Source organism: Mobula birostris, chromosome 1, assembly GCF_030028105.1.
Source record: "Mobula birostris isolate sMobBir1 chromosome 1, sMobBir1.hap1, whole genome shotgun sequence".
Lineage (NCBI taxonomy): Eukaryota > Metazoa > Chordata > Chondrichthyes > Myliobatiformes > Myliobatidae > Mobula > Mobula birostris.
Genome location: NC_092370.1, coordinates 43,879,708 through 43,900,564, shown reverse-complemented (window position 1 = coordinate 43,900,564; position 20,857 = coordinate 43,879,708). Strand labels below are relative to the sequence as shown.

The following is a 20,857-nucleotide window of genomic DNA, read 5'->3' as shown; positions in this document are numbered from 1 at the left end:
GCTGGGCTGCTGACAATAGCAAAGACCCCCTGGAGAAGGCCACCCTGAGCCATGGTGGAGGAAGTCTGCGAAAGGTAGTGCTTGGGTGACAGTCAATGTGGTTGATTTGTCCAGGATGGTAATGAACCTCCGGAATTTTGTTGGAGCTGCTCTCTTTCCAGCAAGTGGAAAGCTATTCAAATGTATTTCTGATGTATAGTAAGCACTATGGGGAGTCAGGCAATGATTTGCTAGCCACAGAATCCAGATTCTCTCCTGTTTGAGTAAGCATTATATTTATGTGGTTGACCCAGCTGATTTTTTGATCATAATGACCACTCAGAGGTTGACGATGAGAACCTGGGGAAGCTGAATCCACTGAGATCCCAGGAAAAATTGTTAATTATTCTTTCAGAGCAAATGTTACTTGTCATTCCAGACCTTGCTGCATTTGGGCATAAACTACTTCATCATTTCAGGAATTGTGAATGTAATTAACAGGTCAATCATCATTGAAGGCACCCTCAAATGGTTTAGAATACAAGAGTAGGGATGTGATGTTGAGGCTTTATAAGGTACTGGTGCGGCTTCACCTAGAGTATTGTCTACAGTTTTGGGCCCCTCATCTTAGAAGAGATGCACTGGCGTTGGAGAGGGTCCCGAGGAGGTCACAAGGAAGATTTCAGAAGTGAAAGGGTTATCACACGAGGGAAGTTTGATGGCTCTGGGTCTGTACTCACTGGAATCTAGAAGGATGAGGGGGGATCTCATTGAAACCTTTTGAATGTTGAAAGGCCTAGACAGAGGAGATGTGGAAAGGGTATTTCCCATGGTGGGAGAGTCTAAGACAAAGAGGGCACAGCCTCAGGATAGAGGGGCATCCATTCAAAACAGAGGTACAGAGAAATTTCTTTAGCCAGAGGGTGGTGAATTTGTGGAATTTGTTGCCACCTGTAGCTGTGGAGGCCAGGTCATTGGGTGTATTTAAGGCAGAGATTGATAGGTTCTTGATTGGGCATGGCATCTAAGGTTATGGGGAGAAGGCCAGGAAATGGAGTTGAGGAGGAGAAAAAAAAAGGATCAGTTATGATTGAATGGCAGAGCAGACTCAATGGGCCAAATGGCCTAATTCTGCACCTATGTCATATGGTCCTATGATAGGAGTATGATTATTAAAGAAGCAATTAAAAATGGTTAGGTCAAATTCATTGCTATTAGGAACGGCTGCAGCAATGTTCTTGGGATAAGGTGAAAGGCATCCGGCAAACAATTTGCCGCTCTAACACACCATTTTTGTTATTACGTGGCAGGACTCCAACAAGCGTGGAGATTTCCCATTAATTTCAGTTTTACCGGTCTTGCTTGATACCACATTTAATCAGGTGCTGTATTGACTCTTTCATAATCTCAGGAATTCAGCTCTTTGTCTATGTTAAGTGATAGTACAGTCTGGAGCTGATTTCTGTTGATGAAATCCGCTGTGTGTATGGATTAACAGTTCAGTAGTAAGTATCACTTCATAGCATAGTTGACAAAACCTTCCAGCACTCTGTTGTTAGCTGAGCATTAGCCGATGGGGCAGTTATGGGCTGGAATGGATTTAGACTTTGTGGAAAATGGCCACTTTGACAGATATATGTCAATATTGCAGCTGCACTGGAGCATCTGCACCCTGTAGGCTTCAACATTTCTTGATATCGTATGGAGAGAATTGGACTAATCGAATAATGATTCTGTTATAGTGGGAACTGGGGGCAGGTCAAAGTATATCAAGCACCTCGCTCTTCTGGATGAAGATAGCTTTGGTTATTTTGGAACATCCATTCACTTCTGGTATTTGAAGACCCATTCATTTCTAGTGTTTGATAACTCCTTTGAGGTAATTTGATTTCTTATGGCACTCCATGCAAATTTTTGGAGCTTGACTCCTGATATTAATCTCCACGTCAATTTTTTCCCATTATATTCTAAGCATTTGTCTCTCTTTAGAAAGGGGAGATCCTTTCTAATTTGAAACTTCCATACCAAGCCTCCAATGTAGTACTTAAGAATTTTAGAACCTGTTCTCTTGCATCAGTCTTCAAAGATTTCACGCATGCTTTGGTTATAGATCATTTCCTGAAAGCTGGTCAAGTCAAAATAGGTTTCCTCTTTAAATAGAGAAGATTTGCTTTAAATTATGCTCAGTAACTCAGGTTACTGTATCTCTGCTGAAGTGGACAATGTAAATTATGATTAGAGCCAGCAAGTGACTGTAATCATATTGAAAATGATGGGTTACCTGTATTCCAAGGTACAGAATAGATTAATTCCATATTGTAATACCTGCATGTATCTTCAACAAATGTTGGGTTTATTCAGAAATGAGCCATTGACTCCGCTTGGACAGCAAGAATAATATAAAGAAATGATGCCAGGCAAAGGGGCTCTAGCTAGGCAGGCAAGAGGACCAGAAGGCCAGAACACACGCAGTAACAATGACAGCTTCTTGCCATCAGAGTAAGTAGCCTGTAACCCTTTCCTTTGCAGAAATGGGTTCTTCAACGTCTGAGACAAAGCAACAACTGAATCTGAGATTAGATCACATATTAAAGAGTTTTAAATTGAATTTATGTAAGGAGTGATCAAAATATTATACCGTTCGCTCTCTGCTTATCAAAAATATTGCTTTAGCTGCACTGAACAGCATTCTGCAAAAGCATTGTTCTTGCTCATAAAACCATAGCATTGTAATGTGCTTGGAGCCACTGTTGAAATGAGCAGGAAACTATCAGTCAAGAGTACTATTCTAATCGGGAAATTAAAGTGAGCATTGTTTTAGCATAAACTTACATGGCATTAGGTGGTGTGAAGGTGGTTGGGTAGAGACAATAGGACATGGTTTGCTGTAGAGCCATTTTCATGCATTAGGCCACCTCCATATTGAAACCGATTTAGCTATGTAACATGCAGATGATCCTTAAATGACTGATAATCAGAAGAATTTTCCTGCTAACAGCATTAGTAAAGTGCTCTTAGTAAGAAAAGCAGCTCTTCAGTATTTGAGAGGAGAATTAATTCCTTTCCTCAGACAGAGTGGGTGTAGAGTTAAAATTTAGCAGCCCGATTCCACACTTTTATTCCAAACACAAGAAATTCTGCAAATGCTGGAAATCGGGTCGACACACACAACATGCTGGAGGAACTCAGCAGGCTAGGCAGCATCTATGGGAAAGGGTAACCAGTCGACGTTTTAGGCTGAGACCCTTCATTCTGATGAAGGGACTCGGCCTGTAATATCACCTGCTTACTCTTTTCCATGGATGCTGCCTGGCCTGCTGAGTTCCTCCAGCACTTTGTGTGTGTTGCTCCCCGTCTCACTATTACTCCCAGGGCTTGTGCAAATGTTGTAATTATAATGTCCTATTGGACAGAGGGTGTGCGGTACATGTTTTATCAAATAAAACTTAATTGGTGACAGGAAGAGGACTAAAAAGATATATTAAATTATTTTAGTGGGGATAGAGGTGTGAAACAAGGTGGGTCTCTGGCCCTGGCTAAATTCCTGACTGAGCCATTTACCAATCCCTCCTACATTTCTGTATGTCGGATACCTGAAATCTTCTAGTCCTGAAGTTGGTGAGCTGCAATGGAAACCTCCAGAAGACATGCAATTCACCAGATGTGTGTTAATGAAATTGAGCACCTGGAATGATATAGTCCTCCCATAGGAGGAATTGGGCAGTCATTTCATTCACTACGCAAGCCAATCCTGATGGTTCAATTATTCCTGCAGCTAATTCTGATAACAATGTTAAAAATTCACCTTCAATAATGATGCAAAACTAGTACAAGCAGATTAACTAACAAGAGAAAATCTGGAGATGCTGGATACAAAATGCAGGTGGAACTCAGCAGACCAGGTAGCACCTATGTAAAAGAGTACAGTCGATGTTTCAGGCCAAGATCCTTCATCAGAACTGGAGAAAACGGATAAGAATGTGGGGGGAGGGGAGGAGAGGAAGAAGTACAAGATAGTAGGTGATAGGTGAAATGGGGGTGGAGGTGAAGTAAAGTGCTGGGAAGTCAATTGATGATAGAGATAAAAGGCTGGAGAAAGGGGTATCTGATAGGAGAGGACAGAAGCTTGGAAACCATGTGGTACAAGATGGCAGCGAGGACATGGTGAAGACAGGCTGCCCTCTAACTCTTCGACCATGTGCTCCCCCAGACCAGCTACCACAGCCACGTATCCTTCCTAGGAACATGTCTTTGCTGCCCATCTTGTACCACATGGTTTCCAGATCCATTTTCAAGCTTTTGTCCTCTCCTATCATATTCTCCTTTCTCCAGCCTTTTGTCTTTTTCACCAGTCGACTTCTCAGCTCTTTAGTTCACCCCCCCTCCTTCCTGGTTTCACCTATCACTTACTACCGGGCATTTTTACTCCACTCCCCCCACCTTCTTCCTCGGACTTCTCATCCTTTTTCTTCAGTTCTGATGAAGGGTTTTGGCCTGAAAGGGCGACTGTTTACTCTTTTCCATAGATGCTGCCTGGCCTGCTGAGTTCCTCCAGCATTTTGTGTGGTGTTGCAAGCAGATTAACTGCTCGTTATACTGTACACCCCACAACAGAATAATCAAACAGGTGAGTATTGGACAGATTCCCATATATTCCCTTCTACAAGGTAAATTTTACACCTAATGGCTGATTAATTTTTCTGAGATTGCATTCAAAATATTCTTTTAAGATGCCACCAGATTTGAAATTTTAAGTCTATTATCAAATGTTGTATAAACAATAACAGTGATTACCAGTGTCACTTTTGCTTTTTGGTCCAATAAAACAAATTTAATCACTGATGGACATTTAGTGCTGATGCTGATGTGAAGTGCTTATGAAACAAAATGGCTCAACATCACCACAGTGCTTTGCTTTTGTGGATGAACATGGATTTTGTCCATTTATGGTACCTGAATACACAAGCTCAATGTGTAATGGCCATATGTTTTCAATATTAAGTGTGATTAGTTGAATCACAGAAAACATAATTCTTTAAAACACTTGCAGTATATGGATGTTAAAATATATTGCAGTAATCATATATCTGATCTCAAGTAAAGCGAGTCGGTAGAAATAAAATGAGAAAGCTGTGATCCCTTGTCTGTCTGCTGTCTGAGCACCGATGAAGAGTAAATGATTTGATTGACTTGACTGGACATAATATTAATGGAATTACTGACAGCACAGAGAAAAAGACATTGGTTTCTGGGCTCAAAGGATTTGTCAGCTGCCTCAGAAGCATGATTCTAGCTCTTCACAATCTTGCTGCTCCTAATTCAGCAGGACAGGCACATAATTAAAGCAAATTAACTATTTACAAATGCCACTAGTACCAGGGGAAGGACAACATCAGCAGGAAGAATAAGTGGGAAATTAAATTCTTCTCACTCTGTCAGCTCTGCCCTCATATAGCATATTAGCGGTAATTTCGTGAAGTATCAAACGCTGAGTAAATACCATAGGTAAAATAATTAGGTTTTTCTATTGAGTTAAACTGTTTGAGTTAAGGTTACTGAATATAAATTACGCAGCTGAAAGCAAGCATATGCTGCAGCACTCAACAATTGCTGATGTTACCTGATCATTAATTTGTGGATCAGTAAATTAATCCATGGCAATCAGCTACTTCTGCAGCTGGTTTTATGGTTTGAAATAAAGAAAATCACAGCCTGTAAGAGGGGGAATGCTTTCCGATATGACCTTTAACTGGTTATCTGAAATAAACCACATCAACTGTATACTAAAGAATTTTTAATGGAATTAATTAGAAAGCATACTTCAAGAAAAATATGAGCTGCATTGGTATGACCACAGATCTCAGAAAAGAAAATGAGGAAGACAGCTAAAAAATATGTTGCATTATACATACAAGATGGAGGATAATGTGAAGGAGGAAAGAGTGAAGGAGTGGAAGAGACTGGAAAAGAAGAAAGTGATGGAGGAAAGGCAAAAGTGGAATGGAGTATTTGGAGGCCGTGAAAGAAATAGGTAATTGTGGAGAGGAGATAGAATTTGAAAAAAGTACAAATGTGGAAAGGAGTAAAGTTAAGAATTTGTTACAAATTGCATATTAGCAGCCGAGTGTGACGGATTGCCTATGCAAACCATTTTTTTAATACGAATGTTTATATTTGTTTTTCTGAACAGGGTACAAGCTGATTCAGTGAAGGATCTGTGACTTAAAATATGGATTTTCATTTGATTCTATCTCATGCTGCCTTTTGAGCTGATCCTAATTTGCTTTCACGTCGTGGCAACTGTCTGAATACTAGACAATTCTTCAGGGCAGCATTGTTTCCACTATTTTGTGAAAGCTGCATTTGATTCTCATTACTTGATTCAGTTTAATTAAAAACATAATTGTTAATATCAGTCAAATCTAACAATTTATATGACAAACAAAAGAGCTTTCAAAGCATTTTAACACTTTACAGTGCTTTACCCATGGTATTTATTTAGCCCTTTTTAGATTATCTATCTCAAAATAAAGGTACTGCACTATAATTTTGAAGGTGGATTATATTTTGTGTTTATTTGTACCACGTAAAATGCTCTACTACTTTTACAGTGGTTTACTGCATCTAGCTAATGTGGAGTTAAGCACACAAATAATGACTTAATTGTAAAACTGTAATACCAACATGATGTCTCACGAGCACAATCACAAGTTGCAAAATTAGGAAAACAATATTGCAATTTAATACTAACATTGCTAACAACAGGGCCTCACAATTTTCCTCCCATAAACTGTTTCTATAAGATGGAAAGAGTGTATAATTACATATTAGCTGCTTGAACTATTTTTCCCATGGTTTGGCTAAACTATGTAAAAACAAGGCAATTTAAATACATGGAACAGCACATATCAACATAGCATAGATCTGTCCAAATCAGAATCAAGTTTATATCAACGGGGAAATTGGATGTTATGTGGCAGCAGTACATTTCAATGCATAATTTATAAACTATACTTTATAATATATTTTATAATATACAGTATATACATAAAATAAATTAAGCAAGTAGTGCAAAAAGAGAGCAAAAAATAGTGAGGTAGTGTTTATGGGTTCATTGTCCATTCAGAAATCTGATGGCAGAGGAGAAGAAGCTGTTTCTGAAAGCATTGAATGTGTGTCTTCAGGCTCCTGTACCACCTCCTTGATGATGGTAATGAGAAGTGGGCATGATCTTAGTGATCAGGGTCCTTAATGATGGATGCCACCTTCTTGAGGCATCACCTTTTGAAGGTATCCTCGATGCTGGGGAGGCTCCATGATGGAGCTGGCTGAGTTTACAACTTTCTGGAGCTTTTTCCAGTCCTATGCAGTAGCCCCTCCATACCAGACGGTGATGCATCCAGTTAGAATGCTCTCAACAGAGAGCATTTACCACCGAATCTGCAGGGCAAACACTTATAAGTGATGTTGAGGTCTAATATGGCCTACCGTTAGTGGGCACATTCCACAGCGTAGATTACTGGATGTATTCATAAAGTTTTGCTCAACCTTGGCCATGAGCAGAATCTAAAATTGGAATGCAGATGGCTTTCCACTGTCAGGTCCTAGTAACAAGTTTGCATTTATGTTATGCTCTCCATTTTGCTGGTCTTTCAGTGCCAGCTGATCACCATGGATCTAGCAGCACTTTCCAGCGAGCTATTTCCTACTTGTATTTAAATTTGATTTGATAATGCTGCCAGTATAGTGCATTAGGACGTTCTGCCATAATAAAGGCAGACTAAGTTATTCTTGTTAACACGGCCTCACGTAAATCCTGGGGGAGCAGGAATTGTTGGTTTTTATATGGTTTTATGTCACAACAAAGGTTCAGAAGGTGGGCAACCTTGACATTTGCTGTTCCAGCAGACAACCTGTTCTTTTATCTTCAACACCTTGTAAAAGGCATTCGAGCATTTACTACCACCCTGGAAACAGGCACTAATCATGGATTTAGCATAATTAGATTCCAAGCTAGTTATCTCTGCTTTCATAAATTGTAGAAGAATACCAGAACTGCGGTGGATTACATGAATATTTCTTTACATTCAGGTGATGTGACAATAAGACTAAGACACAATGTTATTGCTATATTTTAACACATAAATAACTTGAAAAATTAAATGCTAAATATGTTTCAAAAAGCTTAAAACACTTCTATTTCTGCTAATATATCAACAGTGCACTGCAAACTTGTCAAAGCTGTCAAAAAGGAACACTTTGAGTGATGTTTGCCACACAGATTTTTCCAGGAACCAAGCCAATGTAGAACCTCCCAGAGGGGCTATAATGATGCGAACAATGCAATAACATAAGAAACCAGGAACAAGAAATGACTGTTCATCCCATCCAACTCATCTGCTGTCCAAATTTAAAATACAACCAGGTTAAATCATTTACTTACTTGCCATGCAAAGCACAGCGTTCCTTATTTTAAAGAACCTGCATTCATACTGCATTAGCTACAGTCTCTAAAGATTTCAAAATACTTCACATTCAATGATTTGACACCTACATATTCCTGCAATGTACACAAACACAACAACAAGCACGCAACAAAATCCTGCAAAAAAAGAATTAAATGGCCAACCAGTCTGTATTATGTTGGTTTTGAAATGGGCTGTAGGAGCTCTTATGCTCTTCCTCAAATAACGAATCTTATATTTTCCCCATAAGTGGGTAGGTGGGTGGGCCTTGGCTCAGAATTTTACCATCACTGAATGAACAGCATTTCCTCCCTACTACATATTTCTGTCATTTTGACTTTTGGAGTGAGTGTCCATGCACACAGCCATATTTCTTGGCTTAACATTTTGTTCTCCCAAGCATTTAGAGTGAAATATTTTTAAAAAATCATATATGGGATGTGGGCAATATTGGTTATTCATAAACACAAGAAAGTTAGCGGTTGCTGGAAATCCAAAGCAACACACACAAAATATTTTTTTTTATGGTTTGATACAGCCAAACATCAACTATGATGGTGTTGAACTGGATTTATATATAGAAAAAGAGTGGTGTATTTCCTTCAGTAAAGTATGGCCAATTGTACAATGTTTTAAAATGAATTCAAAGTTTCAGACTGCAATTGTGGGCCTTTGAACTGACATTCCTTGGATTTGCTAATCTTGTAATATAATCATAACACTACCCTCTCTAAAATAGTTTGAATCCATAAACTGAATTTAAAGGGGAGAGGGTCCTAATTGAAGTAAAGCCGATGCATCATAATTAACAACATTCAGTGACTGTTAGTGAGTAAACACAGCTGTGATGTACATGTTGGAACCTCCCACAAATGGTAAATAAAGTAAATGCTCGATTAACCATATTTTCAATAGGATCTGTTAATGTTGCAGTATTAACATGGGCAATTAATCTTCTAGCATCGATATCATAGGATCTTTGATTTTTAACTGTGAAGTATAGGTAGAAGTCTCATCTAAAGGTAATGAGTCTTGAATGAACCAAACCATGTTATTTGAGGCAGAAAAGTGGTACAGCTAGCAGACCTACTGCCTTGCAACTCCAGCAACGTGGGTTCAACCTTAACCTCCTCTGCTCTCTGGGTGAAGTTTGCACATTTTCTTTGTGACTACATAGATTTCCACTGGGTACCCCATAATAATCACATGTCCCAAAGAGAAAAGTGTGTGTAGGTTGGTTAATTGGCCCAGGTGAATTGAACCTAGTGTGTAGAATATTGGGGGAGTCGATGAGAGTGGGTTGCATAACATGTGATTAGTGTAACTGGTGGTTTGATGGCCAGTGTTGATAGCCCAAAAGAATTAAATGAAAAGCTATAGTTCCGAAGAAGAGAGAGTGTGATACTGAATCACCTTAAAACAGGGCAAATGACAGAAGTGTATGTAGGGGAACACTTTAGATCTAGTGATCACAATTCTATTAGTTTCAAGATAACTATGGAGAAGGATAGGTCTGGTCCTCGGGTAGATTCTAATTTGCAGAAGGTCCAATTTTGATGGTATCAGAAAGGATCTGCCAAGTGTGGATTGGGATAAGTTGTTTTCTGGTAAAGGCATGCTTGGTAATTGTGAAGCCTTCAAAAGTTAAATTTTGAAAGTACAGAGTTTGTATGTTCCTGTCAAAATAAAAGGCAATGCTAAAGGGTTTTTAGGGAATCTTGGCTTTTGAGAGATGTTGAGGCCCTGTTTAAGAACAGGAAGTGCATAGCAAGTATAGGCAGCAAAGAACAAATAAGGTCCTTGAGGAGAATAAGAAATGTAAGAAAAAACTTGGAGGAAAATCAAGAGGACTAAAAGAAGGCATGGCTTTGCTCTGGCAGACAAGGCGCAGGAGAACCCCAAGGGCTTCTGCAGATAGATTAAGAGTAATAGGATACCAAGGAACAAAACTGGTGCCCTAATGATAAGTGTATCATCTATGAATGGAGTAGAAAGAGATGGGAGAGACCTTAAATTGATTTTTTTTTGCTAGGGAAATGGACAGGGTCTATAGAACTGAGGCAAAACAGCAGTGAGATCTTGGAGTATATACAGATTACAGAGGAGGTGGTGCTTACAGTCTTGAGGCAAATTAGGATAGATAAATTCCTAGGGTCTGACAAAGGTGATCCCTTGACGTTGTAGGAAGCTAATGCACACATTGCAGGGGCCCTATCAGAGGTATATAAAACCTGCTTAGCCACGGGCGATGTGCAGGAAGATTGGAGGATTTCAAATGTTGTTCTGCTGTTTAAGAAAGGCTCTAAGAATAAATTGGGAAATTATAAGCTTGTGAGCCTGACTTGAGTATTGGGTAAGTTACTGGAAGGTTTTCTAAGGAACTGGATATATATTTGGATAGATGGAGACTAATTAGGGATAATCAACATGACTTTGTAGTTGGTGGGCCATAGCTAATCAATTTCATAGAGTTTTATGAGGAGGTTACGAGGAAAGTTGATGAAGGAAAGGCAGTAGATGTTGTCTACATAGAACTTAGCAAGGTCTTGCATGCGAAGTTGGTCAAGAAGATTCAGTCACCCGGCATTCAGGATGAGGTAGCCAATTGGATTAGACATTGGCTTTGTGGGAGAAGCCAGAGATTGGTAGTAGGTGGTTGACTCTCTGACTAGAAGCCTGTGACTAGTGGAGCTCCACAGGGATCAGTGTTGAGTCTTTTATTGTTTGTCATCAATATCAATGATCTGGATGATGATGTAAACTGGATCAGCAAATTTATGAATGATATCCATTATTGAAAGTGTAGTTAGCAGCAAGGAAGGCTATCAAAACTTACAGCAGGATCTGAGCCAGCAGGAAAAATGGACTGAAAAATGGTAGATGAAATTTAATGCACACAAGAGTGAGGTGTTACACTTTGGGAGGACAAATCAGGGTAGGACTTACACGGTGAATGGTAGGGCACTGAGGAGTGCGGTGGAACAAAGGGATCTGAAATGCATTGTGAAGAGAGCTTTTGGCATTGTATTTATTGTGAAGAGAGCTTTTGGCACATTAGCCTTCATAAATCAACGTATTGAGTATAGGAATTGGGATGTTATGTTGAAGTTGCATAAACGTTGGTGAGGCCTAATTTGGAGTATTGTTTCCAGTTATGATCACCTACCTACAGGAAAGATATCAATAAGACTGAAAGTATACAGAGAAAATTTATAAGGATTTTGTTGCGTCTTGAGGATCTGAGATATAGGAAAAGATTGAATAGATTATGTCTTTATTCCCTGAAACATAAGAGAATGAGGGGAGATTTGAAAGAGGTATACAAAATTATGAGTGGTATAGATATGGTAAATGCAAGCAGACATTTTCTACTGAGGTTAGGTGACTCTAGGAATAGAGATCATGGGTTAAGTGCAAAATGAGAAATGTATAAGGGGAACATGAAAGGGAAGTTCTTCACTTGAGAGTGATGAAAGTCTGGAACGAGCTACCAGCAGAAGTGATGGATGTGGGTTCAATTTCAACATTTAAGAGAAGTTGTGATAAGTACATGGATAGCAGGTGTATGGAAGGATATGGACGAAGAGGAGATTGATGGGACTAGGCAGAATAATAGCCTGGCATGGATTAGATGGGCAGAAGGGTCTGTTTCTGTACTATAGTGCTCTATGACTGTATCTCCTGCCCTAACATAAAGTTATATTCTCTATTCCAAGTTGAATCACAACTATTTTAAATATTTAAAAAACATTATTTACTTACTTATTTACTTTTATCTCTTTTTTTGTACTTGCTCAGTTTGTTGTCTTCTGCACTCTGGTTGAACACCCAAGTTGGGAGGTCTTTCACTGGTTCTGTTATGGTTATTATTCTTTAGATTTATTGAGTATGCCCGCAAGAAAATGTATCTCAGGCTGTACGTGGTCACATATATGTACTCTGATAATAAATTTACGTTGAACCTTGAACTTCAATTAGGGCAGGGTTTTTTCACTATTACCCAGATTTAGGTGAAGGTAAAACTAATCAGAGTGTAAAATCGGAACAGGACACCCCAGCTGCCGTACCCCTATCATTTTCCAACATCATCAGACAAAATGCAGGATATCACTTTAGGAGTGATAGGCATTCAGAATGTCTTTCCAAATATGAATGGTTTGACACTAAATCCAAAGCATGAAGCAAGCAGGACTTCCACTTAACTCGACTTCAACAAACATTTCTTTATTCCAGAGAAATAATCTGTACTTGGCCTACACACAGAAACTTCATGAATTATTTAGGCATTAAACATGTAAATAGACATGAGCTAAATACTAATCAATATGACAAAGCGTGTTCTTACTTGTTTTTGTTCTTCACCTAAACCATCCCACATTGAGGCAACAATCTTTGAAACTTCACCAAAAGTGGCATTTGGGTTTTGACCTTTGATGGCTGCTTGAGTATCTCGAAAAAATAGAGCATAAGCTGACACTGGCTTCTGGGGTTCATTTGGATCCTTCTTCTTCTTCTTTTTTGGAGTTTTGGGTTTCTTTCCCACATCGACAGCTGCCCGCTTTTCAGCACCATTCATCTGTTTTATGAAAGAATCAGAGACTTCAATTAATCAATAGGCCCATTTGCATTTAAATTGATACAATCTTTCTTAATATACTGAGAAGTAGATCAACTATTATCCAGTGACTTAATAATGATTTTATGGAGTTTCTTGGCGGTATTATAATATTTTTTCCTATTTTATGGAAAGTTGCTTATGAAACTCTATTAAATCACACTTACATGTTGTGAATTTAAGTAGGTAAATCAAGTTAGAAAATGTCATTAGAAAATGAGTGCAGTACTCTAAATCCAGAGTACGAATCAAATATTTTTATCTATTAATGTGTTTAGAACTATCCTGTAATCGGCTATGCAGATATGTTGCCATTAATTTTTTTAGTTATTCTGTCAGCTGATGATATAGAAAAGGTGAGGTAAGCATGCCATACATTCATATGATAAGTTTAATCAATGTAATTTCTATCCACAACTCAGTTTTGAGGTAATGTTTTTGTCTTGACTGAGCACCCAGTAAAATGGAATAAATCTAATATGACCTACCTATAAGTTCGCAGTTATAAATAGACAACCACATTGGTTAATTATGTTACAATAATGTTAAATTATAATTTCCTTCATTGCAAGATGCCAAACATATAGTCTACATATGGCCTATCGCTCTCTAAGAAAATGTGATGTTAAATATATAATCTACACAGTTGCAATTCTCTTCAATACAACATGAAAAATCAAGCAATATCTGTATTCATATGATGTAAACAATGGGTTAAAATTAAAACAATTTTATGATGGCAAACCTTCAACAGCGTTTACTATGACAACAATTTGTTGAATTTTCATGCAAAATATACTGTGAGATGCTTTGTTCAAAGCAACTGGTATGATCATCTCCTAACATCGCTGTTTTATTAAAAAATCTTTGGGATTACTGTCCATAAGATAGCAATGCTGCAATTGGGTGGTAATTATGAGAGAAAAACACATTCACATTTTTGCTTTTGCTCCAGTGTAACATTTCATTCTTAAAAAAGCGTGCAGCAGTTTAATTTAATAACTAAATAAAATTGAATGTAAATTTTTCATCAGAACAACAATGTTAAACATATCCTTTTAGTAGTATTCGCTTTGTTTTCCCTGTCTCTCCCCTTCCCCTTCTGCAGCTGAAAACTGACTTGTTTTAGCTCTTTCTCAGTTCTGATGAAGGGTCTTCTACTGGAGCATTAACTATGTTTCATTTTCTGTACATGTGGCCTGACCAGCTGATTGCTCTGACATTTTCTGTTTCATTGTGAAACCCAAACTATAGCATAGCAGATACACCATGAGTGTCACTCTTAGATATATAACCGCTGGTAGATAAATAAAATGTCATTTCCCTCCTGCAGCAGAATTTTGGAAAATTTCATCAAAATGTATATTGAAAGGTTTCCTTAGGATTTTCAAGAGTGGCAGAATATTTTCCAAAAGATCTGAAAGCAAACATATTAAGTAAAAGATCGAGCAATTTTAAACTCTGCCTCATTGAATATTCAGTGGGAATGTGTACATTTTCAGCCTGTGAAACCAAATAAGGTATTAGAAAATGCTGAACTTGGTCTTTACTATATATTGACACATGCTCTTTCATAAAGTCTTGGAAATAGGAATCTTGGCTACTTTTTGATATCTCTCCTTCTTAAGAACATTACTCTACTGTTGTAGTGGTAGAAATAGAGTTAATTGAGAAAATCTGGAATCCTGCAATTCAATGTATGAACATGCTCTGCTGTGCTTGAGTTATACTGTAAGGAGAGATTGGATAGGCTGGGGTTGTTTTGCTTTGAGCAAAGGAGGCTGAGGGGGGACCTCATGGAGGTTAGGTAGAGCATAGATAAGGTAGATAGTCACAGTCTTTTCTGTATGGAATGGGAGTCCAAAATTAGAGGGCATAGTTTTAAGGTAAGAGGGGAAATTTAAAAGGGGATAGGTGTATGGAACAATCTGCCAGAGGTAGTGGTAGAAGCAGGTATACTTACAACGTCTAAAGGAAATTTTGGCCGGAAAGTTTTAAAGAGATTGGACCAAACACAGGCAAATGGGGTCAAGATACAGCATACGTGTTGTATGGCATGGATAAGTTTGGCCAAAGGGCCTGTTTCTGTGTTGTATAACTCTGTGACTTTGTTTTGGTTGCCCACTGAGTTCTTTAAAACAGTTTCATGAAATCTAACGTCAGACATTTCTCTCTGAAATAAAATCAACATTACTTTAGGATGCTACACAGCTTTGAAGTCCAGTTGATACTTTTATTTTCCATGAAATAGAAACTCACACAATTTGAAAGGAGGGTAGAATGTGAGAAAAGAATGATAATTTGTTTTTTCTGGTTAAAAAAGCAACACCTTCCCATCTAATCAAGGTTCAGTTTAAGGTATTTTCCAACCTGCTGTACAATACTGTGCCAAACTCTTAGTTATAGCTAGAGTGCATCAGACTTTTGCACAGCACTGTAGTAATTTTATGTATTGCACTCTACTGCCTCTATATAAAAAAAACAATTTTATGACATATGTGAGTGTTGATAAACTCGATTCAGATACAGTTCTCTACTGTAGACTGAGAGTGGGAAGAATGCAGGGGCAAGGGACTCGTGGTTGGGAAAAGGGGAAGGGAGAGGGGAGGGAGTGGAAATCATCACAGAGACATTCTGTAATGATCGATAAGCTAATCGTTTGGAATCAAATGACCTTGCCTGGTATTTCAGTGCTGGGTGTGTCTACAACTGCACCACCCTCTGCCCCGGCATTCCTTCTCTGCTACCTGTCCTGCATCCCCCCCACTGAGCTCCACCCTTGCCATTCCCAACATTCTCTGCTCCCACCAGATTTACAAACTCGCTCTCTGATCTACATTGACCAATACAGTACCGTGTAAAAGCCTTGGGCACCCTAGTTCTATATATATACCTAAGACTTCTGCACAGTATTGCAGATGGTGAGGCAGCTTCTGCAGAAAAGGTAACAGTTAATCTTTCCCAGTTGTACCAATGAGAATCTGAGCCACAACTTGAAGTTGCAGAAAAAGTGGCAAGGGTGGGAGTAAATACGGCAAATTGAATACCTGTGAGAGGGTCAGACCAGATCAAATGAATTAAAGATGCACTTGGTTAACTTCTTTTTGAACATAACATCTGATTTTTTGTGTTTCTAATAATATTGCTGTGGAATATGCCCAACAAATTGGGCTGCACTACTGGAGAAAGAAAAAAACTGAGCCAATATTATTGTCTGACTTTCTGGGGAAATTCCACAACCCTGCTATTAGCAACACAAAATGGCCCCAGAAGTGTATTTACTCCATAATTGTCTCATTAGCCTATTTGTTATTCAGCTTAAAATTACCACCTTTATTTCTCCTTCTGATGAAGGGACTCTGAATTGAAACATTGATTGCTTCTCTTTCTACAGATGCTGCCTGACCTGTCCTCTGTTTCAGCATTTGCTGGTTACCTACTCAATGTATTGGTAATAAAATTCAAGATAAAGAATGAAAAAAATGACATCATGTATTTAATTGAAAAATATGATTTAATTGTGAAAAAAATCAGGTTTTGTTAGCTAAAACTAACACTTATCTTTACCCATTTGCCTTCAAATTTACTCTTTTTCCCCTACTAAACTTTATGTGGTATTCTTTCCTTATTATAATTTACTTAACATTCTCCCGCCATGGGGGAAGGGGGTTTGTACCATTTGAGATTAACATCATTTGATGATTTGTATTCTATTACAGTAAATATTTCAGTTTCACTTTGAAGTAGTTTAATTTCTCAATGCATTAGCAATACAAAAGATCAATTTTTCCACAGTTAATATCTGGTTAGCTGTCACAGTACACATAATAGCACTTGTGATAAGCAAACCAAAGCTAGGTAAGGTGGAGTACAGTGGAACTGGTTTCAAATACAAACAGATTTGGTATGGGAATCAGAAACTGTGCACAGATTTTCATGAGAGTAAAAAAGAGACAATTTTTATTTCTGAGTGCTCATTATGCACCTTATTTCCTCCCCAGCGATGGTTGATCTGATCTGCCAATTTCACAGCCCAATTACTTAAAACTGAAGTTTCAATATGGACTGTTCAAAATGAGAAGAGCTCTATTTTCTAAAACCAGCATCTTTGCAACTTTTAAGAACATATGTTTTTTTTTTGACTGAGCCTAAAATTCTAGACAAATTCTACCTTTCCTTTACTAAGACTAAGGCAGAGAACCAGCAGTAGAAATAGTGTGAGTCGCCACTTTCAGCTCTTCAGAGCATTTCTCTGCAAGTTTCTCACCAGAGCTGAAGTGGGAAACCATAAAAAAAAGCCCTACATAATTTAAATGTTATTCTCTTCCCATCGTCAAAATGAAGTAGTGAGCTCTCCAAACAGTAGTCAACAGTGAGCACCTGTTATAAGGAATGAACAGACAATTCAGGTTGCCTTATTCTTTATAGTGTTTCGCTTTGTTAAGTTGTTGGCTTGACTTTGGTCGTTGCTCAGCGTAATTACATAGTTTTCTCCATCTGCTGATAGAAAAAAATGGTCTTTTTTTCTCTCTTACGTTAATTTTATAACATTGCTAGATGGACCATGAGCCTTAAAATCAAACTCAGGATTCCAAAGACTACTTTAGCTTATTAAGTACAAACTTAATGTCATCAAGCTTTAGCATTCAAATAACTTTCAGGAAGTGATTTCAGTTATTATTTCTTTGTAAGATAGTCCATTTTTGGAAATTAATGTTTTTCCACTTCACACACTTCTGTGGTTTTCAATTTCCCATACGACTTTAAGAAATGTGCAGGAAATTAAATGTGTTACAGGAATCTATAAAAAAAACTGTTCTCTCCTTCACAATCACCAGTACAACAAAAGAAAACTTCTTATTAAAGCCTACTTGAGTTTAAAAGAAATATGAAAAACTAATTAAAGATAATTCAGCATATGCATTATTACCACAAGCATGTGGAATAAATTTTCATGTATTTTGTTTATACCAGTTTTATGAACAGCAGCTAATAATGAAGCAACACACACAAAATGCTGGAGAAACATCTATGGAAATGAACAGTCGATGCTTTGGGCTGAGTCGTTTCTTCAGGACTGAAAAGGAAGGAGCAAAATGTCAGAATAAAAAGATGGGGGGAGGGGAAATTGGATAGCTAGAAATTGATAAGTGAAGCCAGGAGGGTGGGAAAGGTAAAAGGCTGGTGAGGAAGGAACCTGATAGGAGAGGAGTGTGGATCATAGGAGAAAGCGAAGGAAGGGTAGGCGGGTGAGAAAAAGTAAGGGGCCAGAGTTTGTGAACAGAACAAAAGGAGAAGGATAGGGAAACAATAGTTTTACCAGAAGGAGAAATTTATATTTATGCTATCAGATTGGAGACTACCAGACCAAATATAAGGCATGGTTCCTCCACCCTGAGGGTGGCCTCATTGTGGCACAAGAGGAGCCCATGGACTGACATATCAGAACGGGAATGGAATATGGAATTGGTCACCATGGAGTTCTGCTTTTGGTGGATAGAGCGGAGGTGCTCGACAAACGGTCCCCCAATTTACGATGGGTCTCACCAGTGTAGAGGAGACCACATCGGGAGCACCAGATACAATAGATGACCCCTGCAGATTCTCAGATGAAGTGTTGCCTCACCTGGAAGGCCTGTTTGGGACCTTGATTGGAGGTGAATGGGCAGGTGCAACACTTTGGATGCTTGCAGGGATAAGTGCCGGAAGGGAGATTAGTGCAGAGGGATGAATGGACAAGGGAATCATGAAGGGAGCAATCCCTGTGGAAAGCAGAGAGTGGTGGGGTGGAGGTAAAGATGTATTTGATGGTCTGATCCCTTTGGAGATGGTGGAAGTAGCAGAGAATGATATGCTGGATGTGGAGTGGTAGGTAAGAACAAGAGGAACTCTTTACTGCTAAGGCAGTGGGAAGATAGAGTGGGCACAGATGTCTGGGGAAAAGGAGGAGATACGGGTGAGGGAAGCATCGGTAATGGAGGAAGGTAACCCCGTTCTTTGAACAAGTAGGCCATCTCTGATACCTTGGAATGAAAAGCCTCACCCTTGGAACAGATGTGGAAGAGACAAAGGAACTGAGAAAAGGAAATAAGCATTTTTACGGGTGACAGGGTGGGAAAATAGCCATGAAAATCAGTAGGTTTAAAAAAGGTCAACAGTTTGTCTCCAGAGATGGAAACAGAGAGATCTAGAAAGGGAAGGGAGGTGTCAGAAATGCACAAAATCCATTTGAACTACCATTTTTGTATGGCAGTTACAGGTTTTATTATAGTTTACAATAATTATATTTTTCTAAGGACAGGGGTTTGTCCAGCTTCTTTTCTTAATTTTAGATATTTATGTTTAAACAGTGAGTGGGAATGATACAATTAAACTGGTTTGGAACGAGGATGAAACTTAAGAAAGTTAAATTAACAAAGATGACTTCACAGATGAATGGACTTTGGACTAATGATAGTTCTCATCAGTTTCCAAACACAGTCTAGCTCAGTAACTCCTCCAAGTCATTGTATTGGAAGCTTTACGTAACGGAGCTTTACACACCTTGGATGTCTCATCCACTTCATCTTCATGGACTGAGCTGGATGGTGATGGAGTAGCGGACTTGCTTCCTGGTGGGGATGGTGAGCTGTGTTGGATAGCATTTCCTCCCATATTAAGACCAAGTTGTGCACTGAGTTGTGACTGGTTTATAGTGGTCAGCTGACCACGTTGCATTATTCCCGGGTGCCTGATATCTGTAGATCGGATAGCAGATCTCATAATTGACATCTGTGGGTGAGCACTGTAATGAGTAGTTTCTGTGTTTCCCAGATCATGCATCTGGAAAAGAAAATGATGGTGGTGGGGAAATAATAAATAAATAGTACTGAAGAAAAACACACATTTTGAATACTGAGATGGATGGTTTTGATTACGCTTAAATCAATCTTGTATGCTTTACTGGCATAAATCCCACATAAATTTCAAGTATGCAGTTTATTAAAAAATAATTTAAAATCATACAGTGAAAAGAAACCTATACAACAATTGTTTGCTTTCAAAGGAAGCATTAGCGATTAACTTCTGTTTAACTGTATCTAAACAATACGCAACTTTTCTGCAAATTGCACAATATTTTAAACAAGCTAACAGATGTCTTACAATCACCATCTTAGAACACAACAGCCCGTTGCCTGAGGTGATATTTTCCATTACACACACTTTCAATACTAGTTCTTATAATAGAAAAAACTAGAAGACTTTGTATTGTGTTTTTTGTTTACTAGATCTAGTGTAATAATGAGAGATCATTTTGCTCATGCATTTTAAAAATGATTTCGTGAAACACTGTTCATTTCACAGAAACATTTCAGAAAACAAGATGTCTAAGTGATCATATGTATGAAATAGAATATTCTCATATCAATTGTGATCATGTAAGTATGCCATTAAAAAGTAACTGCACATACAGTAGCTCTATTGAAATTCTAGTCATCCAGATGGAAGCAAACAATGCAACTTAAAGAGGTCACATGAAAACTACTTCAGCAATGATCTTATCTTTGCTACATACTCATGTTGTCCGGGTCAGTAATGACTCCAAGCCAACACTATATGCTTCTGAGAGTAACACATATAAAGTAGGGACACAGAAAAGCTCAGCACAGAAACAGGCCCTTCGACCTCCTAGTCTGTGACGAACCATTTAAACTGCCTACTCCCATCAACATGCACCCGGACCATAGTCCTCCACATCCCTACCATCCATGAGTCTATCCAAGTTTCTCTTAACATCAAAATTGAGCTCACTTACACC

At 38.5% G+C, this 20,857-nt stretch overlaps 1 protein-coding gene across 3 annotated transcripts in view; it reads right to left on the bottom strand.

Moving 5' to 3' along the window:
* Positions 1-20,857, bottom strand: part of tox (thymocyte selection-associated high mobility group box) — a 263,891-nt gene that overhangs the window by 23,139 nt on the left and 219,895 nt on the right. For 2 of the 3 annotated variants that reach the window (XM_072256787.1, XM_072256699.1), the window contains exons 4-5: positions 19,603-19,881; positions 12,790-13,020 (exon numbers count right to left, since the gene is read on the bottom strand). In XM_072256787.1, coding sequence (XP_072112888.1) covers positions 12,790-13,020; positions 19,603-19,881 — 510 coding nt within the window. The remainder of the gene's footprint in view (positions 1-12,789; positions 13,021-19,602; positions 19,882-20,857) is intronic. The other variant, XM_072256868.1, reaches the window with a different exon arrangement.